General features: G+C 48.3%; 6 protein-coding genes across 6 annotated transcripts; 3 read left to right on the top strand and 3 right to left on the bottom strand.

Annotated features, from left to right (window-relative positions):
- Nucleotides 1-316: 316 nt before the first annotated feature.
- FSUBG_245 (uncharacterized protein) lies at nucleotides 317-3,486 on the bottom strand (the record flags this gene model as incomplete). The annotated part of the gene is made up of 9 exons (XM_036680223.1): nucleotides 317-583; nucleotides 635-2,269; nucleotides 2,320-2,739; nucleotides 2,789-2,857; nucleotides 2,917-2,985; nucleotides 3,033-3,212; nucleotides 3,263-3,337; nucleotides 3,389-3,427; nucleotides 3,484-3,486. 9 exons carry the CDS (start codon nucleotides 3,484-3,486, stop codon nucleotides 317-319), a joined length of 2,757 nt encoding a protein of 918 aa, XP_036544383.1.
- A 1,533-nt stretch (nucleotides 3,487-5,019) lies between these two features.
- On the top strand, nucleotides 5,020-6,567 carry FSUBG_244 (uncharacterized protein; the record flags this gene model as incomplete). Its single annotated transcript, XM_036680212.1, has 4 exons — nucleotides 5,020-5,134; nucleotides 5,184-5,256; nucleotides 5,335-5,845; nucleotides 5,896-6,567. 4 exons carry the CDS (start codon nucleotides 5,020-5,022, stop codon nucleotides 6,565-6,567), a joined length of 1,371 nt encoding a protein of 456 aa, XP_036544382.1.
- A 251-nt stretch (nucleotides 6,568-6,818) lies between these two features.
- On the bottom strand, nucleotides 6,819-7,672 carry FSUBG_243 (cel1 precursor; the record flags this gene model as incomplete). The annotated part of the gene is made up of 3 exons (XM_036680201.1): nucleotides 6,819-6,862; nucleotides 6,917-7,169; nucleotides 7,226-7,672. 3 exons carry the CDS (start codon nucleotides 7,670-7,672, stop codon nucleotides 6,819-6,821), a joined length of 744 nt encoding a protein of 247 aa, XP_036544381.1.
- Nucleotides 7,673-8,350: 678 nt separating this feature from the next.
- On the top strand, nucleotides 8,351-9,553 carry FSUBG_242 (uncharacterized protein; the record flags this gene model as incomplete). The annotated part of the gene is made up of 1 exon (XM_036680190.1): nucleotides 8,351-9,553. The coding sequence occupies one exon, from the start codon at nucleotides 8,351-8,353 to the stop codon at nucleotides 9,551-9,553; it is 1,203 nt and encodes a 400-aa protein (XP_036544380.1).
- Nucleotides 9,554-16,719: 7,166 nt separating this feature from the next.
- FSUBG_241 (uncharacterized protein) lies at nucleotides 16,720-18,081 on the top strand (the record flags this gene model as incomplete). The annotated part of the gene is made up of 1 exon (XM_036680179.1): nucleotides 16,720-18,081. One exon carries the CDS (start codon nucleotides 16,720-16,722, stop codon nucleotides 18,079-18,081), a length of 1,362 nt encoding a protein of 453 aa, XP_036544379.1.
- A 4,038-nt stretch (nucleotides 18,082-22,119) lies between these two features.
- On the bottom strand, nucleotides 22,120-24,041 carry FSUBG_240 (maltose permease; the record flags this gene model as incomplete). The annotated part of the gene is made up of 4 exons (XM_036680168.1): nucleotides 22,120-23,030; nucleotides 23,080-23,328; nucleotides 23,379-23,692; nucleotides 23,746-24,041. The coding sequence occupies 4 exons, from the start codon at nucleotides 24,039-24,041 to the stop codon at nucleotides 22,120-22,122; spliced, it is 1,770 nt and encodes a 589-aa protein (XP_036544378.1).
- Between the last annotated feature and the right edge of the window lie 251 nt (nucleotides 24,042-24,292).

The following is a 24,292-nucleotide window of genomic DNA, read 5'->3' as shown; positions in this document are numbered from 1 at the left end:
TTGTCATGGGTTCATCATGGGCGCGACTGTGTTTGTGTACAAAGAATATAACCGGACTTCCTGCTTCGCCAGGCCTCAAAAGATGAAACTAGGTAAGGTAGACAATGGCCTTCTAAGAGAGGGGCGGGGCTTTATAAAGGCTGGCGAATTATGCTTTGCTTTGCTTTGCTTTGCTTTGCTTCACATCATATAAAGTTTGCGGATCCAAAGAAATGAAAAGTAGATTAGAAATAAACTGTGATGATCGATCTTTGATAAATGACAGTGAAGAAAACAATTATACAAGCCAGATTTCCATGAGAGCCAATTACAATACTTAGACAGCCCCGTTCAACGGAGCAGAAGGATACACAGGTCGTTGAATGCCCATGCGGAATCGAGGAACACGATCCATTCGGTTCAAGGCTGTTGTGGGCATCCGGAGGACAGTTTCGCGATACATAGTCTGAGTCTCCCACTCATAAGAGCAACCAATAGCTCGCTGCATGCCACCCTCGGAAGCACAGAACATGAGAGTGACAGGTGGCCTGACAGCCTCGAACAAGGTCAACTCCATGTTGTACGTATCTACAAGAGTGAAAATCTGAAATTGTTAGTCAACAATCAAAACGCCACGGAAAATAAAGTGACTCACCCTCATGTCGCCTGGACGAGCTTGTTTGGCTGCCTCAACCTTCATCCTCACTTCAGGATCCTTGTAAGGATCGATGCCCACGCGCTCACCATCACCGTTAATGACACTTCGGCTGAGGGGGCTTCCATTGGTGCTCCAGGAGAAGCGACCAAAGTTACCTCCAAAGATGGACCTCTCAATAGTGGGAGCATTGAGATGTCCTTCAAAGCCAAACATCTCGGCTTGAGTATCAGCAAACTTGCCACCGTAGATGACTCGAACCAGGTTCGGTGTGATCAACCAGATCCAGACGAACAAGAGGAAGAAAATGACACCAGGGGCGATCAAGGCAGTTCCAGAAGTAGCGCTGGCGCCGGTGGAATAACCATAGGGGCTGCTAGAGGTAGTACCAGAAGAGCTGCTAGCGGATGCACCACTTGCGATGAGTGCAATTGCAATGACGAAGAAGACCCCGTTCCACTCAACTGCCAATGCTGCGAAGTATCTCTTCCAGGACGGTCCAGTAGACCAGTACACGGGGTAGAAAGTCTTCCAGCGGATGGAGATGCCCCATGCACCGTCGATAATGATGGTATCTTTGTCGGCGATACCAGCTACTTGACAGTAAGGAGTGATGTCCCAGAGAGATGACTCATAGGCATCCTCCATGTCGTACCATGGCTGATCCTTGTCTCGGGGGAGAGTGCAGATGTATCTCTCGAGGAGTCTGTCAGAGTCGTTTGCCAAAGACAGTCTTGAGAAAGCCTGGAAGGCAGTGTCGGTTCGGTCAACTTGAGGTCGAAGTCTCAAGAGACCCATGAGGGCATAAGCCTGGTCGCCAGGGAGATACTCCGTAGTGTGGCGGCTGTAAAGACACTTGAGCGCCAGAACAGCTTGCTCTAGACGACTCAGGTTGATGGAGCCGAGATAATGATCAATCAGATGGCGAGCCATCTCAGAGTCCATGTACGTCCAAACTAGGGCAGCAAACTGGTTTTTGGCGACAACCAAGGGGGACTGGAGGTTTCCATCACGAGTGTAGACCGAGATAGTTCGGCCTGGGCTCAGAAGAACCTCAGGAAAAGTCCACATTCGACTTCCCCACTCGCGAAGAAGAGACTCAGTGTTGGCCTTGCCTGAGTGTCCGGCCTTGGAGCCTTTACCCCTTCCAACAGCAATGACCATCCTGTCTGAACCGCGGAGAACATCTGAGATGCGATAAACATCAGACTCAAGTTCATTCTCATCGCGCATACAGCTACAAGCGATCCAGTAGGCAAATAGCTTTGCAGCTCGACAAGCGGTCTCAGCGATGTGATGAAGAGCCATCATGTCCTGCTCAGAGCTATGACTAAAGTGCTCAGTGGAGTAGGCAACGAACAAATAGGCAAGATTTGAGTCTTGTCCTTCATTGTTCTCCCACTCGACAACACTGCGGACATCTACTCCTCTGTTCTCATCGTTGAAAGGCTCACGAAGGAAGCAGAGATATCGAGGCCGCAGCATGCGATAGATCTGGTTGTTGCGAGCCATGAGGGATAGACCCTTTCGGTTCTCGAGCAAGTTGCTCCAGACCTTTGCGTCACCGTGATACCTGTAAAGAACAGGAGCATAAGCGAGGTTTCGCTTGATGACATTAGGTTTGCCATCCCAGAACTGCCGATGTTAGTATACTTGTCCTAAGATCTTATCAACATGCAACTTACAACAAGAGCCATGGCAATAGCAGCCGGGAAAGTTCTCAACACCATGATACCCCAATCTTGCCAACTCTTAGGATCGTAGCTAAAGTCAATGATCCATGTAGCAATGCGCACCTTCATCGGAGCGACCTTGCGAACATAGGTTCTCTTCCAAGTTGAAGTGCCAGGGCCCTCATAGATGCCGTCAACACATGCAACATACATGTTACGAAGGTAGCCATCATTGTGGTGTAGATACCGATCTGAACGAGGCTTGAAAGAGACACGACCCGCATAGTCTCTATGTCTCAGCTTAACCTCACTGCTCGTGTAAATGTAACCAGGCTTCTGGTACAATACGGGATTACGCCATCGGTAGATGGAGCGGGAGTCAAAGAAGTGCTTGCTTCCTTTGAGCTTGACAGGAAACTCCTTTTCAGAAACCTGAAAGCATGGTCAGCAAGCACTTGTGATAAGATGGGGGAGTATTCACTTCTTTCTCATTTGGACTGGTCGAAGTCGTGAGAGGCGTGGTAGTTACGGGGATAATGGCACCTTTCTTCTGCTGAGAAATGTTCAATTTAGAGACTAGAAACAAAAACAACCACGGAAGAGCTTTACCATTGGTCCTTCCTGCTGACCACTGCTGGAACCCTGTTGATAAATGATACCTTGTTGACCATTGTAGGCCTGTTCTGGTCAGTGAGTGCAACAGTAGAGGGTGTGCAGTTACTAACCATAGATGGCTGTTGGTACTGCATGGTGTTGTGGGTTTGGGGTTGTCCAAGAGGAATAGACTGTTGGTATCCTAGCGACCCAGGTGAAGCTGGATAGCTGTGGGACTGGGCCGAGAGTGGGCTTGTAGAAGGCGATACAGCTTGTTGATATGGATGAGCGTATGGTTGGTTTTGGTACGACTGTAAAGGATGAGACACGGGGACGGTGAACGGGATATATAGAGGCTTACAACGACCGAGCTGCCTGGAGTATATGCACCACCGTGGGCCTGGTACTGTGCAGCAGGGGGCGGTGTCTGATTATACTTGGTCTTGTTAATACCAGTTCTCTGCAGATGAGAGCGAAGCCAACTTACATTGCCAACAGAGTTGGGATCCCAGTGTCCTCCGTGTGCCTGTAACAGATGTCAATAACTGAATGAAGGAAGAGAGAAGACGAAGGGGGAAATACCATGGTTCAAATATGCAGAGCTGTCTGTGATGCAGAGAAAGTGATAAAACGCGGGATGAAGGGAATAGAAAGGGTCAAAGTTCTTCAGACCGACAGGTGGTTCTCCTCGACGCTAATAAATCCCAAGCAAGCCCTATGGCATATGTCACAAAGGAGCCGCAGCCTGACTAAAAGGAGCTGAGCATGAAGCTGAATGGGTGCAACACATCATGCATCCTATGAGAACACAGAGACTAGGCTCCGGTTTTCAACTATATCTCGATATAACGCGCTTGATAGTGCCATTCCTTTTGCCACCGGAGATCTAGACTTTTCGGGAAGTGCAGAGCCCCTTCATTCTTGAGCCTAGGGCCTGCTCCAGGAAGAAGGGAAACTTTCGAACATTGAATCAGGGTGCTAAAATAAACCAGCCTAAAGGCTTCCTAAGTTATGCTAAACTTACCTAAGTCTTTTCATCACTTAGAACAGAGGTCCCAAGTTTTCCTGCCTCCCCCTGGCCTGATATCAAGGGGTGTGAACGTGTGTGACTATTCTTGACCTCCTGCATGCAGCCTCACAATATTGCAACGGTGATAGGCCGCTGGCGACAAGTTGAGAGACGGCATCTTCCGTGGAGTTGAGGCTCGAGCAGCAAACTATTTGAAGCGGCTGAGCCTCGATATGTCACTCGCAGCCTCTGCAACTGTGATATTGGCCGTTGGGGGCTGGGAGTTAGGACTATTCAGCCACGGCGTTACCCGCGGTTTTGAGAGTATCACAACCCCTGGCATATTGTCGCAAACGCAGTGTCAGGATAGGACGCCCTGTGAGGTTTGGCGCCATGGAGAGGAGCCACAGGGGACCCCTTGACCAGAAGCGGCATGCTGGGCGAGTCGTAGATGTCCCACCAAGCATTGCCATTGGACTGTGTTTCCAAGGATCTATTGATCTATCCGAAAACCTCTCCAGGATCACTAATATTCCGTTTGGTTGTGAAACGCACATGATCAGAAGTGCGGGAGTTGCAAATGATAGCGTTGAGACCGTAGCGAATAGCAGCGATGAGAACAATGAACCCCTGGTCAACGAGCCTTTCAGCCCTGGGGAACTAGACCGGTCTGAGTGTAACCCAACCCGGGAGGTCGGGAAGCTTGTTAATCTAAACTATATTATTTTTACGCGAGAGATGGACCAATGAGGTGTTGATCTTGTATCTAGATTCGTTGGTGGCCCATTTCCGTTCAGAGACGGGGATATGGCGTTTTGGTGGTTGAAACAGCTTGGTCTAGACACGCCTGAGTGCTACGAGCTTGCGATATCCCTGAAATAGAAACTAAATACTGGACACGAAATGATAATGCACAATCACAACGCCGCCATGGTCCTAGATGAAAGGGTTCGGCGCTTGTGCTTAGGACGAGCAAGGAATACAATTGAGGCCCCCCAGTGTTAGAGACTGAGACCCTGGGGAGGATTTCTCCATCTTAAGACAAGCAGCGTAACAGTCCATTCACTCGGTCAAAGTGCTACTGGGTCGTAACTCGCGAAATATTCACCATGTCCTGGACTCAGAGAGCTAATCCTTATGATGCTTTTGCTCAAGAGGCGACTCAAACGCCGCTCGCAGTCGCTTTTCCACAATGGATGTTGAATATCTGGGAAGTAACCCACGGTAAGTGACTGGAATTCTTCGTTTAGAAAGTCTCGCTGATCTTCTGTAGATCACCCAGAAGGCCGTTGGTACCTGGAGCCTAACGCCCGTTGTCTGCGGCAGAGGGCCAGCTTGAGGATTGTGTAAGTTTGTCTCATCACAGAACAAAACGAGGCCTTTTGATTTGTATCATCAGAAAATGCAGAGACTTACAGCCCCAGATTTGCACCTCTTGATCTTCCCCGTCGAGATGCCCTCTCCCAGTTCGTCGAGCTCTTCAACATCCTCAACATCCCCAGTGACTTCACCAAAGAACGTCTCCAATCTGTCAGTCACAGCTTCGGGCGCTCCACCGACGCTCATGGCTCCAGCTCGTGGTTTCACTTCCTCTGCAAGAACATCGACATCAAGCAGACTCCCGGAAATGCCCCCGAAATTGACAACCGCGCTGCGACAATGGGTTATCACATCTCTACCCTTCCGCAGGCCGACTATAGCTGGCATCGCGCAGGCTTCTTTTTGAGAGTTGATAACAATGGTTGTATCACACTTGTTTGCTTTGGAGTCATGCAAAAGGTGAGGGAGAGGGTTAATGAGTTCGTCGCCGCAAAGGCATGGCAGCATGTTGCAACAGATCCGTATATTCTGTTTGATCTCGTGTTTGAAGCTCTGTACTTTGAGGTTGACAACACCGTTTGGAAGATGAACACTGTTTTTGGTCCTTTGGAACATGTAAGTCGTCCACTTCTAATATGCTATATCTGACTAACTTGTAGTTGTAGTTGATTCTTGAGTATGCCAACTCTAAGAACATCCGCAAGATGAGCTCCAAGGTCCCATTTTCTGCAATGCACAATTGCGCCAAGCACATCATTCACATTGCAGAGGCAATTGACTCCTGCATCATGCTTGTCGATGCAACTCTACACAACGTTGGTAATCACCAACATCCAGAGCAGTCAACTCTTCGAGAACCAATCATCAAACAGTTGCGTGAAACTCTCCAGTATCGGCGCTCGCTGTTTATGTCTAGTCAACTCCGACTGATCAGTCTTCAAAAGCGTATCGACAACGCCATCACGCTATCGTTCAACCTGGTCACTCAGCAAGACTCAATGGTGATGATTCAGGACTCCAATTCTATGAAGGTAATTGCAGCTATCACCATGATCTTTCTGCCGACGACTGGTGTTGCTACTGTCGTTGGCTCTCAGCTGTTTACATCTGAGATTCTGAAGGACGGTACAAGCTGGGACGTCAGACTTTCGCCATTATTCTGGACTACGTTGTGGATTTCTATTCCTCTTACTGTATTTGTAGTTCTCTTGGCTATCATCTGGCATTGGTGGGTTCACACTGAGTCTCCTACAGGAGAGGTTGTGCAGGTGGTTAAGAGGGCGGCGACCTTTAGTTCTTCCGGTACGAGAACGCCACCCAATGGCAATGCCAAATGATTTTGGCTTACAGCTGGTCACTCGGCATTTTATTTTCGTTGTTGCGTTTTTCATTGTTCTGTTCTCTGATGAAGGTATATTATCTAGCGTCAAGTCCATATGTATTTACTACGACTTGACATATACAGCTACATTGTTCTTGACCTCGTTGGTACCAAATAATAAATGTATATCCTTGGCTGACTCGCAGTCATAATGATAAGCCCAACTTGTGGGGGGAATTTAATACTCAGTGCAAATCAATATTGTATTTAGCACTTGAACACGACAGGACCAGGGATCGTGTAGGTGGTGGCTGTTCTCTCTATTAGCAAGGCTTATACTTCAGCTCAGACGGAAGAATACTCACCCTGGTAAGGGTTGTAGGTAACACCGGGGTCGGTGCTGGCATACGCTCCGGGGAAAGCAACAAGGTTTGACGGAGTTGTGCTACCGGAGCCGGAGACCTTGAGCTGATGGCAGCCAGGGTAAAACTGAGCTCCAGGATATCCTGTTGCGGCGTGAAGAGCAATGAGTTCATGGCGGACAAGGTAGTAACCAGGCTTGATACACTGAGGAATGGTGTAGTTGACACCCGAGTTACCAGACTTCATCAAAGGGGTCTGGTATGACAGCGTCAGTAATCTTATAACCTCGTATACTGAGAACTAATACTTACGGAAGCCCAGTTGCTGCTGGTTCCATCTCGCCCACCTTCCTGAATCTTGAACCAGACCTTCTGGGTACCAGGCTGCCAAGTATCACAGCCTGAGTCGGGGCAACGAGCCATGTAAGTAATGACGGGGCCAACATGAGACTCAGGCCAGAGAGTCCACTTCAGGTTGACAGTTGACCCAGCCGTAGCATCGGCATGAAGAGCAGCAGGAGAACTTCCCTTGATGCCACCAGCAGTGTAGCCGTTGCACTGCATATCGATGGAGGTGACATCCTCAACAGGTCCGTTGCCTGGAATCGGTCGCGAGATACGCTTGGGAATAGGGTTCATGTAAGGATCAGTGTTGGGATTGTAGAATTGATATGCCTGCCCATTAATAGTGCCTGATTCAACGTAGCCGTGGGCAGCAGCCAGGCCAGCAGTGGCGAGAAGTGAGTAGAGGAAGCGCATGCTGTATCTTTCAAGCTATAAGGGTATATCAAAGAGCTGTAAGGTTATGTGGAAGAGCTATAGAAGTGTATGAGGGAGCTTCAAGTTTATATAAAAGAACTATCCGAGTTCTGAGGTCTAGAAGCTTGACGATCATATCCTATCGTGAAAGACTGCCGTCTTATATAATGATGAGGACGATGTCGAATAGACACTAACTAACAAGGGCCGGTAGCATGTAGATGAAACACCTCCGAGTATTTCCACCATTCAAACAAATGTTCTGTAATTATTTAACTCTGGAGACTCTCATGATCTAAACAAAAGCCAGGGTTAATTCCCCAATTGGGGAGTGAAAGCTCGGAGCTTCAATGATCATCCCAATTAAGCATCATACCTTATTTTTACTCCGGGACCGAACTGACGGCCATTGTCTCACGTCTGGCTAAACGAGGATAGGTTAAGAACTAGTTGTACATTGTCGGAATTCTCATCATGGCCTTTCGATGGAGATGTTGAGGTCGAGATAATTGTATTTGGCATCATTCGGAGCACGTGATATCAGAATGAATTGTGGGCAATCAACGCATTGGAATACCAAACAGACAACATCACCATCGCTCAAAACCCTGCCTATAAATTCGTCCTTAAGCCTGCCAGATACTGTACCAAAATCTAATCGATCTGTTCTTAGCTGCCATGAGTTTGCCGCTGGAGGTCATGGGACTCATTGCCGAGTATACGGCTCAGCACATCAGAAATGCATCCCCATTCATCCAACCCACGAATCAAGAAGAGGCGATAGAGGCGCAAGAGCACAACCGTGACCTATTAAACCTAGTCCTTTCATGCAAGGCCGTCTACAATCATAGTCGACACCTCCTCTACACGTGTGTAATCCTGGGGAATGCTACCGATATAGTCGCCGCTCTGGCCAATATTGTCAAACATCCACAAGTCGGACCGTCTATCCGTCACATAAGGTGCTGCACGGAGCTTCACTCCGAAATAGAGCGGGATAAAGCTTTAGAATATTGGCTGTTGAACCACTCACACGATGCGGCACTACTCCAAGACACCCTCAATGCAGAAAGGTTACGACCTCCTTGGTGGAATGAACCAGATATCCCTTGGACGTGCTGGGAGGGGTTTATATACGATGACTGTACAGAGTTTGCCCTCTTGGCCCTACTGCATATGGTAACGGAGCTAGAGACGCTTTCGTTCCAACAACTTGATGCCGACCTCATTACAAACTGGGAAGAAGCGCGTGATCTGCGAGCATCTTTCTCACAAGCTCGTTCTAAATCACAACCCTTCTTGGGTTCGCTACGAAGTCTTCACTTCGGTAGTGGGGGTTTGGGTGGCATGGAGAACTTTCTTTCCAGTCAACCGCACGAAAATCTAGAAGTCCTGGTCCTCGATGGTATAGGTATCGAAGGCTTCAGCCGGTGGTCCAGATACTTTGAGTTCAAAGGTACTCATCTGAAGGAGCTTTACTTGGGAAAAAGAAAAACATCTTCCAGAGCTCTTATTGATCCTCTTCTTGCTCCAAGAGAATGGGTCAACGGCAGGTGGGTTGCTCCGGGACCAAAAGAGCTAGACACCCAGTCCGAGGTGTGTTTGGGAGGTGAAGAGGCGTGGAGACTCTCGGTCCCAGAAGCCAGGGATACTATGGATTGTCTCAAATACTTCAGAAATCTCAGGGTGTTGGATGTTGTTTTTGACAGGACGCCTGATTGGCCATCCAGGTCGTTGATTGCACTTAAGAACATTGCTTCAGGGTCCTTGGAGGTTTTTAGAGTCGAAGGATACCCTTTCAAAGTTGTTCCAGGAGACTTTGGACCATGTAACACCGAGTATGAACGTGCTTTTGTTCCAAGATTCGAAACGGTCGAGTAGGTTAGGAGTTATATTATCAAGCTAATCACTTTCTCTTCAACTAAAAGACATTGAAATCTTTCTTCTTAGCTAAGGCCATCGTGCTCCGGTTACCTTCAGAGATAACTTAGCCTGACGTATGGCAACTATCGCCATGTTGCCGTGTTTCTGTTAGATCTCCTGCTCCTTGTCTAGTTGTCTGTGAACTGGGGTTAAACGCTACACAGTCTTGTTTCCTTTTGTCTCCGTTATTAATGATATTAACTTTACTAATACCCGTAACTCGATGTCAGTCACATATGCCACACAATGAACATGCCGGGTTTTCTTCACAAAGAGCCCACAACGTTCCCACTTAGATTCCCACATCGGCGTTGTAGCAAGATCGAAATACACTCAAAGCACTCTACTCTCCCCGGGACTTGAGAAGTTCTTATAAGCAACTTTCAGCTTCCCGCCAACTTATTGCACTCCAAAGACGATAAGGTCTCCCTCCAAGATGTCTCCAGGCTTCTTAAAGCAGGAGCAAAAAGGGTCAAAAACATACAACAGCGGGGATTCGCTGGTCGTCACCGACCCAACTACTACTACTAATCCGCCCCTTATCAGCTTATTATCAGCTTATCTATGGGAGAGCGGACGGGATCCCGAGTTCTCTGATAGGTATGGTCGTATGTGAAAGATCGTGGTGTTGAGAGGTCTCAAGTGTGGAATAACAGAAGCATACAACGCCAATACCAAGTGAGGGCATTAACAAATGTGATATGGGTTTGCTAGAACTATATTGAAACATATTACAACCCTTCAAGGTTCTTCCGACTGAATGGACTCTTCAGAAATGTCTATGGTGTTGCTGGTGCTGTGTCTGACCTTGCGATACATAACTATTATATCGTTGAATCGTAGGATTTGAACTCTTCTTGGAGAGATTGAACCATGCATATTTAGGAATTTCTCTATATCTAACGCCTAATTGATATCTCTATTGGCTACTCGATGGATAGTGTCTAGGTTCATGATGATGAGCTTGGTCCTTATCGAAATGTTTGAAGAACAGTGTTGATCATCAACTGCCGAGTCACAAGTCACGAGTCACGAGGAAAGACAACAAGACAATTAAGTCAGTTCTTCCTGACTACAGTTTCTTTAAGTTCCTAGAGCAGATCCATTCGAGGTAATTGAGTGTACTCCCAGGATCGTCGGAGAAAATTATATCTTAATGCTCATTTCGAGGATTGCTTCTGACAAGGCATATTCATAGCCGTAACACTGAAGGATAAAACTGATTGAGTGTTGGTATGGGTTGACAACGTCTCTGTGACTGTATCTAAGACACAGGTAGTTTGGTAAACTCAAGAATATTGCCATACGTCTCTTCCCAGACTGGCTACGAGAACCAAGTTACAGGGCAAATGGATAAAAAATTGCAAGATACGGAAAATATAGTCGACTACCCCGCGGTTATTCAAATCAATGAGGTCTCACTTTTGCTGCGGCAGTTGTCTCGCGTCCTCCGTCCTCTACGGAATGTCTTTCAACTTTGTGCGACAAACAACGTCGCTGGTTTCAAACACAAGGCCCGACAATAACAATAATCATTGCATCACTGCAAAAATATGCCGACTCCAATGAGTTCGTAAAATTTAAGTAATAGCGTACAATGAACTTGTCAATGATGCTATACCCGCTCGATGACGGAGTTCGGCAGAGTCACACGCCTTTATGATGTGTGTATGGGTCGGACTCGATGCCAATTGCACTGTACAAAAGAAACGATCGTAAGAAAGGAGTGGGATAGTTTGCATCTTTTGAGGTAACGCGCAAGTAATAATTTTGCAACGCTCGAGCTTGTGTTCGAGTTTGTCATATGACGTTGAATCTTAGCGGTGTCACCAAGCCAAGGAGCTGTTGTATCAAGTATTCAAATATCTTGTGGCAGTGAGTGCAAGGCTCCGACTACCCTTGTAATAACATGCACAGCCTTTTGAAGCCTTTTGAATGGTTTGTACGACACCTCGAAACTTGGTGTTGAACTTATTTGCTCTCTCAGACGAGATACCCTAGATCGTTGGAAGCACTCCTCACCAGGATCTGACAGAAGCCCGAAACAGAAGCAACCCTTCTGGAAGAATGCGACGGTTACGACCAAGAGGCAGCTTTTCATTCTTTAGGCATCCAGATGTTACCAATCTGGTCCAATACCTTGAAAAGACCTCCCACCCTTGCCGAGTTGAGTGTAACCATACGTAGTATCAACTGAGATTCAAGATCACGCCACTTTCAGAGCAAGCTTTGCTGGCCCATTCCCTTGGAATAATGCGTGCACTCAAACATGTAACATAAAATTTGAGATATCAGTTTATATCTCATGCCTGATAGCTTGGCCAGCAGCTTGAATTTTGTGACACGCACGGTAGATCACCGATCTTTTGTTTGTTTGTTTGTCTCAATTGTTTTGAATTGAGTTCGAGACAAAAGATGGATTTGAGTAACCTTAAAAACCCATGCAGACTTCTAGAGAAGAGCCTATGGGCATTCAATCATCGTACTGCGTTGTGGATTCTTGTATATGGATGCATGCGATAATGCCGCGGCCTTTCCTAGAATAACTCGCTCACCAGGGCAATATGAGTGAAGCATCATAGGTCAATAATAACGGGCCTCACATCCAATGCATCCATGATTTGATGTCGACCGTCAATGTTGATCGAAACGTGCTGATCAGGATGTCTCGGATGTTGTCTTGGTGCTGTTTGTCCGTCCCACAAAGATCAGAATTTCCTTTCAGCATGGCACTTTGTTTTCAGCAGTCGTTTTTTTATGCACCTCGATCGCAGATGAGGCCCGATCAAGTCACGCAATCTTGTTCTTCTTTCTCTTTTGTCTTCTGGGTGATGTCGCTTGGCCATCGTCATGAAGCAGCGGCTAACAGTGGGTTGGACAACACACTACCTGCACGCCGAACTGCAAGCGGCAACCCAGCAAACTAGTGAAAGTACGTATTCGTTTGACGAAATAAACACCAAAATTATTGGCGATCTGGCGCGGAATATCGCAGGTTGGGGTGAGGCACGGAAGCGGGCGGGCATTAGCCAGTCGAGCGGACTGCAGATCGCCGGCAGGATAGGAGAGGGCATGAGAGGACAGCTAGGACAGCTAGGACAGCCCAGCCTAGATGAAAGCCACGAGAGGAGCAGCGGACGCTGCACAGCCCAATCCCAAACTTGACAGGTCGCCCAAGGGTCATCTCGTAACTGGTCCCGTGACGAGAACTGACAACGGCTGAGTGAGACATGGGCTTCGCGGGAGCCTTAGCTAGGCATCCGAGCGATCTATCTAGTCTGGTGAGTTTAGGCTGCTCACGAGTTACGTAGACTGGTACGTGCGAGCTTCGAATAGCACAGCAAGACAGGCCAGCCTCAACACGGCACCCTGGGCTGAATTGCCTATCCAGGAGCAAATTCGAGGAAGCCCAGCAGTTTGAGTTTCATGGCTGAAATCTCGATCTGAGTATCATCAATAGCATCTAGATTGCTAGGCAGGACTGTCGCAGTAGCTGGCACACGAACATGCAATACCCCACAACTCTGCAGCACAACAAAGATAGATAACAAGTCAGCGCAACCCCAGATTCACATTCGAATGAACAAAATTACCAACAGCAACAATTTGTCTCTCAGACCCTGCAGCGTGTGGGGGAACAGACCCCGCGTTTTTGGCAAACCAGTGGATGATGGGGGGCGGAGGGTCAAAATCCAAGCACGAATAGGAAGACAGCGATAAGAACCGACACCCAGCGAACTAAGATGGGACTGAGAGCACGAGGTATGCTCTGGGAGGGGGGGTACCAGAGTTTCGGCCCATGACCAAAACGAGTCGAGAACCACTTCAGCTGTGACAGCTCAATCCTGTTCTCGTGACTCAGTTGGGGCAAGATAAAGAAGAGGTTGCCAGTGATGTCACGGCGATCAAGGCTAGAGAAAACGGGAACCAAGGAAAAAAAGATAAACAATTTTCGGAACACTGATTAATTATACCAAGGACGTGCGGAGGGAGAACCCCGATCAGCGGTGCGAAAAACAGGAGTAAGGTGCTCTCTCCACTGAAGGAATGAACACCTGGCGATCAACAATAGACTCTTCTCTGGTCGAGCACTGAGCTCAATAGAAGGGTTGGGGTTATGTTCTTGTTACTGTGCGTCACCACTAATCTGCACCCTCCCACCATCTGAAAAACACTGGAATTCAATCGCGGGGAGTAGACTGGCCAGGCTCAAAAGGGGAGAGCTGACCCATCAGCACCAAAGGCATGGCGTCACTCAAGAAAGCGAATCAATGTCTTGCACAAATGGTCGTCATTCGTGCATCCAAGACCCTGCAGACAATGACAGCAGGAGGGCTTTGAGGCCCCCTGACTTTTGTTTCTTGTACAGCGTGATGTTCATCCCACAAAAAGTCAACCGCAAGAATGCCGTTTTGTACACGTGCTCACAACAATGCAACAAACGAAAAGTTTCAGGAATGGCTGGTTCCGGGAGGTGCTTACAACAAGCTGGGCTTGATTGATAGTGCAACCGCCGGACGCGGATGGAAATCACGCGGGGAAACAAGAAATGGGAAAGTATAGATAAGAGATTCCCGCCCCGAGGCTCCGGTGGTGCTTTTCGGGCGAGGCCCGGAGTAGCCGCTGAAAGACCTCCGGTTCGGCCCTCTCTTCTCTCCACTGACTCGTGGATCGCCACGAAGGGCTCTCCAAGTGCCGGACAAGTAAGTCGTAGTATCAGAAGTCGTGGCGATGATCAGAGTGAAACCGTATAGACAGTATATCGTGCCGTCCGCAATACCGACCATTCCGATCAGACAGAGCACGATAGATTGCTATCGCAGTTCTCACTGGTGGCTGGATGCTCGGTGAGGTGTCTTATCAGCTCGGGCACGCGATAAAGTTCCGAAACGTGACCCCCAACTTGCACTAGGAATCATCAAGTACCTGCCACCTTTAGAGGGAATCGTAGGCAGCTAGATTCAAATAGTCTTCGTATCCCGCCCATCAGTTGTGCCCCAGATACTGGCACGTATCTATCATATCATAGGCGGTTAAAGTTGCTGGGTTCTGAGTGGAACAAATCCAAACGGCTCGTTATCTATTGCGCCAGCTGGCTCCTCTCTATTTGTCCTGTCCTTTCAAAAGGTCTGGTCAGTCCACTGTCACATTGATGAATTGTGCAGCTCATCAAATCCCTTTGAGGTCCTTGCATGCGATATTGCTCGACTGCACAACCAGCCTGACCAATTCTCACCCATTTTCCTTCCGTGTGGCCGATAAACGCGTGAGCGAGGCTTTGACACGGTTACTGACTGCTACAAGGGCTGAGCTCTTCGTTGGCGCTTCCAGCGGACCTTGGACCCCGAAACACAAGCTTCCTTGTGACTCGCCAGTTTGACCAATATTTGTGGTTTGGCTTTTAAACTGTCGAGCTCAATCTCAGACAAGTGCTTGGCACGCTGTCCTGCCCAAGGTCCCGTTATTCAATCCTAACACGCCCCTCCCATGGCCTCGTGGCCATACGTTGGTTTTGAATAAATACTTCCATTGTTGTCGTTATCACTCACGAGAGGACGAAAAGGACCATATCTTGTGTGAACAACAACTTTGAGTTTCTCGTGCCTGGACGGCAGTTCTGTGTTATTGAAACAATATTGGAAGCCGATATGGACAGCAAGCAAGCTTCTCCGCGGCCCTAAGATCAGCAACCTTGTCTAATCTGATTTGTCAATAACAGACCCCTGCGGCATCTGGATGAAGACACACGAGCATTACACGACAGCAACGAAACCCTTTCAGCGCTGCAAGGCACGACACGACCCGTTGTCCGCGTTAGCATAGTCCAAACGGCTCGTTCTTTCAACAAACTTCGATTCGAGGAGCCACTTGGCCTTCAAAGACGTGATTCGTTCTTCACCTGAGCTCTAGGGCTCTAACGAATTCGCAAGCGTCACACTTGATCGACGAACCAATCCTGAGCTTCGTGTTTACGTTACTGAAACTGCTCGTTACTGTGCACACAGTTCGCTGGGGTCCTGGGGACAAGACGGACACGCGGTCATCCCCGGACTGGTCTTCCTTGCTTTGCTTTGCTTCACTTCTGGCGCTCCGGTTTCGCGGCGGATCTCATATCCGGCACTGGCTGGGCCTGAATCGAAGCTTGTTGAGCCTAGGCAGGGTTACACAGCTGATCCGAGAAAAAGGGTCCTGTAGGGAGGAAACATCATTAAAAGTCAGGGCAATCAAGATCAGGGGGCTGATCGACGAACGAGGGAGGGCCTCAATTGGAGAAAAAGAAAAAAATAATAATAAGTGAGGTGAGACCTGTGACAAAGCAATTCAGCCAAGCAGACAAAAAAAGAGGTTCGGGAAACCTTTCAAATCTGCCCGGTCCGCAAAAAGCTGAGGCGTGCAAGTCGACTGCCGCTGCATCAAAGGCCCACAGGGCAGTTTGAAAGAGGTGAGGACCTTCTGGCTCCTGCCAAAACCCCTAGAGAGCCAGCGACAAGACCCACTCCGCTCCGCTATTGCCAGATTGATTGCAGCGCCTGCCCGCCTGTGCGCCTGCCACTGTCCACTCCTGCCAACACACCAAACCCCCCCTGGGTCCTAGCCCCGAAGGCAGGATCAAAGGTACCGACCCCAAGTCTCACCCTGTCGTGTCGCACTTGCCCTGTCTTGGATCCCGGAATTCGGACTGGGGGGTCGCCACTACAGTCAGGATGATGACTCCACGCTCTTTCATGCTGGCGCAGCGTGAGAGGGAGAGCCACCATCAGCGCCCTCCTTCCCCTTGTACTACCGGTGCTAGTCATCATAATACTTTGTCTATTCCGACTCCCTCTTTATCTCCTGCCTTCACTCCCATTCCCACACGTTTATTCTCCTCCTCACCCTCACCTTTATCTCCTTCTATTCTCTTAGATACTTCCTCTCCTCATCACCAAATATCAACACCAACCAACAATTTACATTATCCATATCAGCCATCACCAACATACAACTCCAAGTTGGCGACTTCAACAGCAGCGACCTCGAAGTCGACCACATTCTCACTTCCGCGCTGGTCGCCAAAGTATGACGATAGCAACAAGCATATTACAGTCACAATATCTCCAGCTCAACCGAACTCCAATGCAACAATGGTTAAACGCAAGGATTGGCGGGAGACCTCAAGTCTTGCCCCTTCGAGCCCACCAAAAACAACAGTTAGTCTGACGATGAGATCAACGACACCTACAAGTCCGGTCAAGATTCCTACCACCAACAACCGATATGGCGCCCATCCTCAAAAGCGTCACTCATCACAGAGGAAGCGAAGCAGTGACTCGCGATCTTGGGATAAACTTTCACCGTCTCTCGTTGCACTCTTAGCCGTTACAGATATTCCTCGACATAAGCAGCTTCAAAGGCGCCGCCGCCGTTCCGAGAAGTCCCTGACTGTGCAGGAGGTTATCGACTGTCAGCATGCTTCGGAAAAAGATCTGAGCTGGACATTCGGTAGCCCTCTGGACATGCTTCTATCCCCACCTCAGGAAGTTGCCGATGATGATGATAGTGTGAGCGATTGCAACATCGGTTCCAGTATGTCAACAAGAACTTATTCAATCGATTCCATCCCATCTCTGGACGAGTCATTCTCTAGCGAGTGTCTGTCATCTCTCGGAAGCCCAAGGACACCTAGTCCATGCTCTCGCAGGACTAACTTGACGCCTATGCGAAAGTCGCTGGAGCCTGTTATCTCTCCACCCGGTTCCGTTGACGAACATCCACTGGCTCGAGATGATGTTGACGTCGACGAGCTGGACTTCAGCACTCTCAACCAGCCTGAGGAGGCTCTGCCCAAGTCTCAGTTCCTGGAGCCTTTCAAGCCCTTGAGGTCTGTCTTCAAGTCAAATCTCACGGCTTCACTCCGAGCCCTTCGATCAGCGGCCCGATCTTTCTCGGTTCTAAATCTCCCTTCTATCCCACCGGATGATTACTTAACTCGTTCTATTCTCACCATCGATCCCAATGTTCCCTATGCTGATGAGCGTCGGCCACCCGTTTCCGAGGAAATGCCTTCCGCAGCCGTTCGCCGCTATCTCAACCCTACTACCAACGCAAGAATCGAACCGCCAACCAAGACCGTTTTTGCCGGGACTTTTGCTGCATCGATTCAGATGCGAACTTACAAGATCCAGCGCTCCCGAACAGCTCCGGGCTCTACCCGAAACTCTTATCCATCAACATCGCTGCAGTCGCAGCCAGCCCCTGTCCCACAGCAGCCACAGCCGCAGGTCCCCACTCAATCGGTCCCAGGCATGCGACAGCGGGAAATGCGTGAGAACTCCGACTTCATCCGTGTCGCTGTCATGGAAATGGCGATGCGCAAGCGCGGGAAGCTCGACGACCAGCGACCGGGCCGCGCTCGTTTCGCACTTCCTCCACGACAAACCTCAACGAAGCCCTACGAGATGGGACCAAACGGTGTTCCGGCTCGCTGGATTCCTATCACAGCCTAGGCTTGCATCGCTGTGCCGTATCCAGAATCGACACCACAAATCAAAAGGCTTGGATTTCTCGATTTACTACATGCAACACGTCATGTACCTGGCCATGGTTTCTTTGCATTGCGACGAGGCCGGTTCAGGCAGGACAATCCACGGAAGTGCAGCCGATTTGGGACCCACTTCGTGTACTCATTATGGAGTTTCTGACGTTTAACCATGCCATTGGATGCGATGATGCAAATTTTTTGCCCCCCATCTCAATGGAAGGGTTTTAGAAGCATGCCCACGAGCGATGGTCCCACCACCCGACGATAGGCCCCAGAGAAAGTGCAACACGACTTTTGACGGAACCAGAGCAAAGCGATTGACCTGGTTCTGACTCGGGAAAACCGGGTCGAAATTAGCAACAGTTAAGGGGATTGGCCACCGAACACGAACCCGAAACAGTTTGGGCCTCGGCACTCATGGTCAGTTCACCATGAGGGCATCGGCCAAACACACCCTGTCAACCAATCACAATTTCCATTAGACATGGGAATATTTCATCATTCTAGAAAGCGAGTGGCATTTTCAGGAGTTTGCCGTTATTACACGTTATTTTACTCACTTATTCCCCTTTTTATCACCGCGAGGTGGAGAAAAAGCGCACAATCACCGGATTGCTAGGAACTTATTTGTTTCTTATACATTGACCAAAAATTCTCATATTTCTTTTTTTTTCAAACAGGCCCTTTCGGCATTTGAACCCCGCCGAAGCGGGATCGGATGCAACTGAACAAAATCCCGCTCATGGCCGGGCTTATGGAGAGCCTTGGGGCGCGGTCGGAGAAGACTCGGACAGAGAGGGAGTCATTGCATTTGTTGAGAGGAGTTGGCATTTGGGAACGCAGGAACAGAGCATCGAGTCCGGCGAATTGGGAGATCATATTTTCTTTTCTTAAGTAGGACTGTCACCGGTACATACATATCACATTCACAAAGCAATCGTCTTTTGAGACGATGAGAGGCATAGGCGCAAGCGGCATGGCACGTCAAGGAAGACAATGAGCGGTGTATTTACTTGGATATCCATTTGTTAACATTTACATATTTTGATCAAGATATTGCTATTATTTTTCGTGTTCCACAGCCCACTGCGAATATCCTCTTACATTGGACCCTTCGGCTATTTCTAGCCCGACTTTATTTTCTTGGTAACCATTCAATTCGTGGACCTCATTACCTTCGCCAAAAGCGGCAAAGTGACATTTGGGCTGGGTAATGCACGAATGCCCAACCAACCACCTCACCAAAAAAAAATTATCGCGCTGGACGGACTACCTGGCCTACCTGCACGTTGGCGCTGTTGTCTCAGTCACCGATTGTTGAGATTGCGTGGCCAACGATCACTGGACCTACGACAAGGCCTTGCTGGCAATCTCGGCTATCAAGTTTACTTCACTCCATCAGTCTATGTGCTCGGTTATGGACCTTCTCTTTATGCTTCTCATCCGGGCAAAACTGGAGCGATGATGCCAACAACAGTGACAGGAGTTCTTGAGATGTGGGACAAAGAACAAAAGAACTTCTAGAAGACCCTTTCCTTCTTGTTGTGGGGGTAAAAGCCGCGACATTGGATTGAGTCAGACGCTAGTCAGGGGTTGGTAAAGGGCAGGGCTATAAGCGTTTTAATTGTCGATGTTTTGACCACGGGAAAAATCGACAACTCCCCGCTTGATGAGATAAGGGAAATAACGCCAAAAGGGCAAGATTTTCAACAGGGTTCTCTTTGCTGCACTGTACTTTGTTGTGCAGTAGCTGGCTCCATAATGCCCTCAGGGCCCCGAGGGGCGTGTAGCGGAGACAAATCTCCTATGCCCAGGAGGGAAAATTGTTCTAGACCGCTTATTACAACATGTTGTTTACTATCTCGTGACTCCAGAGCATATGAGGCCATTTAACCAGGCGGTGTATTAATTCCTATTCTGTGGGGAGGCTTCTGTTTATCATTCGGATATGTCTACCGAGCTGACCGCGATAGGGCATGGTGAGCCCTGATGACGATGGGCAGGGTCAGTTCATCCAAGACCACGAGAGGCCAACATGTTAACCTGCCTATGTTGGACACATGTACTAGTCTACGAGTATAGGGAGTATCCTGGATATGAAGAAGCGACCATGTGTTCTTTTGTAGGATGCTTGGCATGATAGTCGGGGGACTAGCCACGACGAGAAGGAGGCAAGACTCTCTGTAACAAGGGCAAAAGGTCCTACGATAAACGTCCTCACATAAGTGCCTAAAGATACGAAATACCCCGACAATGGTTTCTTTTCTATGGGGGAGTTATAGGCAGGTGCATGATAGTGATATTCGCATGTGCGCAGCATGTGAGTGCGATTTTGGCACTTGGCCCTCATCTGATATCACGGTGCATGGGATCTGATGTGGGTGCAGTACCATAAGAAATATTCTTACGAATGATTCGTTCATTCGAACGAGTATATTTAGTGCATGGTCAGGGCCAAAGTCGTGCCGAGGCGATGAGATGGAAGACGGTGAACCGAAAGCTAGTAGCTACAATAACAACTGCTGATGCTAACTGTATGGAGTATCTCAAAAGGCCGAAGGAGCCATAATCCGGGATAAATGATTCCTCAAGTTATGATATGAAACTGCAGTCAAATCAGAAGCATTACTCCATGTAGCAGTTGTAGTCCAAGTTGTTGCATGCCTGGAGAAACACACATCGAGATCATCGTATCCACTCATACCTCAAGAGACATCAAAGAAGCACCATAGAGGTGAGGACCATTTCTACAGAGCTGGGGATCGTAATAAGCTGAGCTCAATATGACTTGTGTCGATTCAGCTTTGTATATTGCGAGTGGTTGGCGTATGATCCGACATAATGAACACTTAGAGTTCAATTCTTGTTGATTAAACTTGATACCGTTCTAGTAAGAGTTCCTAGGAAAGTCGTTCATTAATAATACGCCGACCATTTGGTGACATCTACGTTGAGTTGGGGGACTCCACGTAAGCTTTGTTTAACCACGGTCTATGGGCAAGTTCTGTTCATATTGAAAGACACACTGTCATATAAACCAAACTATCCATAAACAAATACTGATACTGGGGGTTAGAATTGGGCTATTGTCTTGAAACCAGCCTGATGGTGCTTCAGAACCTGACGGGGCCATACTCGTCAAACCTGAATCTAAATAAATCGTGATATTTTGAAAATTGAGTCAATTTGGTTGTATATCCCGTTTATTGTAGAGTCTCATGAGGGCGAGTATATGCCCCAAATCATAGGGATCTTTCGTTCTGTAGTGATCACATTAGGATCATATCATCACCAGCATGGGTGTTACATGTTGTCAATATAACTAAGGAAAGACCCGAGTGCGTAATTAATAATACAAGTAGAACGAAGGAATTCGAAATCCGGGAGAGCGACTAGTAACAGGTAATGAACGCGTGACATATGTGCCCAAGATCATGGTTTACATATTGATTACGTGCCATGACTTTGTGCAACAGGATTTGAAGTCTGTGTCATGTCATTAACGAACAATGAGGGACGATTATTGCTACAATAAGCTGTCTGTTGGGATCAAGGTAACTTTACGCAGTTCCTTATTTGAGAGGAATGACCGAGTCTCTCAGGAATGAGGTTCAAGCCCTGACTAACGACGATCAGTAGAGAGATGGTCTATATAATCACACCGCACACTGCCAAGAGAAGTTGATGCCATGACTTGGTGGTAGTCTGTGAATTAAGATGACGGCGCACTGTCGTATGCTTGCCCCGTCAAATATCCAAGCCCCTGAGACGGGCTGTTCTCAGCAAGCATACCCGGTCAGGGGGAGCAACGAATGACTGCAACATATGCTAAGAAGACATTATCAGTAGCCTTGAAAGTCTGGTAACGGCAATAGAAATGGTGTTCTTCCTTCGAGTTGTGTCTCAAAACGAGGTAGCCGCATGCAATACGTTACGATCATTTGACTGAACAATCACGTAATGGAACCGTGGTGAACGCCAAATGAACATCATTAAATCATTATTATGAATATGCTAACCAGCCGTGCCAGTTTGTCAGACGCTCCGCCCTCGTCATGGACAGATATGCACTATCCTCAAGCCTATCCTGAAGTTCCTTGAACTTTGGCGTGGGTGCTTTTCTCTCAAACAAGATATCCAATTCGAGGAATGTCAAGTTCCTCGTCTCGGGTAATCTGATGTAACACCATATCAGACAGAAAAAGCTCGTTCCTGCGTAGAGGAAACATGATGCGCCGCCAATGTTCCAAGCAGATGGGTTGAGCATCTTGGGCATGATGATGTTGTTGAATATTAAACAGAGGTTATATGTAACTCGTGCGAGAGCAACAGTTTTGACTCGCAGTCGGGTAGAAGGTATTTCGGCAACCACGATATAACAAACGGGGCCGATGGTCATGTCGTAAATAAAAGTCATGGCGATGATCAAACCGCCCAAGGTCCAGTTCGCACCGGTGCGATCGCTCAGCACCACCCATACTACGCCGCCAGCGGTCAACAAGCAGATGGGGGCGAGCAATCCATATATATATAGTTTCCGACGACCCACGAAGGGGAGTAGGATCCAGGCAATGATACCGCCGATGATGCCGACGCCGTAGCAGGCGGTTGAGAGGTTGAAGGATATGGAGGCACTGAAACCAGCCTGTTCGAAGAAATAAGGTGCATAAGATGTGAGTGACCAGCCGCTGAATGCTTGGCAGACCCAGGCGATACATGAAATCTCTGTTCGTCGGCGATTGACTCCTTTGAAGAGATCTCGATAGCTGGCTCCTCCGTAGTTGGAATCCTTTTCCATCTTGTTGGTGTGTTTCATTAGTGAGATAGTATCCTCTATATCGGTACTATTCTTATTAGTAAGACGAGTCAGAGATCTTCTTGCCTCGTCCGTTCGTTCATGGCGTATAAGCCACCCTGTTTGCCATGTTAGTTGCATTGTGTTTAGGAGGGCGAGTTCTCTTACAAGGGCTGTCGGGCGCGAACCACACGCCGAACAACAACGGTATCGCCCACGCCCATTGAAGTGCAAAGGGAAGTCGATAAGACCATTGAGAGGTTTCATGAACGAGAGACCGGAGGATCCCGGTGCCGATAACTTGTCCGACCAGCCAGCACATGTTGATGCTGCTAAGGACAAACGGTCGCAAAGCATTTGGGACGACTTCAGCTGAGTAAGTTGCGGCAAGAATTTCAATGACACCCCAGGACAGCCCTAAGTATACGGTCAGTATTTTCCCTATAAATGTCGGGTTGAAAACATACCAGACAGAGCTTGTGACGTTAATAGAACGCCGATACTGTCGGCAAAGAATGCAGGAAACACAGCGATACACATCCAAAACAAACTGGCAAGCATCATCTTTCGGTATCCAATAAGATCTGTGATGTAACCGTGTGCCAAAAGTCCGATGATTTCACATGCAATTGCGGCGTTCTGCAGGCCCATCTGCCATGACGGCGAGATCTCGTACATCTGATCTTCAGCTGGTGTGTCCTTTGGTAGAATTGGCTCTCCATATTTCTCCCTGAATGCAGGAAAGGCAAAGAGACCAGTTACAAGTGACTTGTCATAAGCTCTGCGAATGTTTGGTTAGCTGTACGTCTGACATGATATGATTTTAGAACCTACTCCATGACCACAGTCAGGAAGAGCAATAATGACCACCCGACTGCCTTTGGGTACTGCCGACAGCATTGAAAGAATGTAGCTTCTTTTTCTTCTGCGAAGCCGCGATAGACTCGCCTCGTTGTTGAATCAGAGGCATGAGAATGCGGTAGCCATAGCGAATTGGCGAGGTCGTTTGGTAGAGATTCCAGCTCAGGCTCGCTGCTCCTGGGCGAACCTGTCGCGAACTCTGGTAATTCTGGCAGAGGAATGGGGCGTGCATCAGTGGGGATGGGGATAGCTTCGCTGGAAGGGCCCATCTTTGAGTTCGTTCTGATGGATGGTGTTGAATTCCACCAGTGCAGTCTTATGTCGAATTACGCGGTTTTCCAAGGTCGTAAGCGAGTGAGTGAGACCATGGCTGAGATTTAGACTGTCTCTCTCTTTTGATGTCTGGGATTGTTATTGACGATTCCCCAGATATTTCATGGTTGTAGTTTTGTTATGTTGATGGAGGGAGTTTCAGTCTCCAGATCCATCCAAGAGAGAGAGAGAGAATTCAAAGTTGGAA

This window comes from Fusarium subglutinans (genome assembly GCF_013396075.1).
Source record: "Fusarium subglutinans strain NRRL 66333 chromosome Unknown NRRL66333_c0000001, whole genome shotgun sequence".
NCBI lineage: Eukaryota > Fungi > Ascomycota > Sordariomycetes > Hypocreales > Nectriaceae > Fusarium > Fusarium subglutinans.
This window is presented reverse-complemented; position numbering and strand designations above follow the sequence as displayed.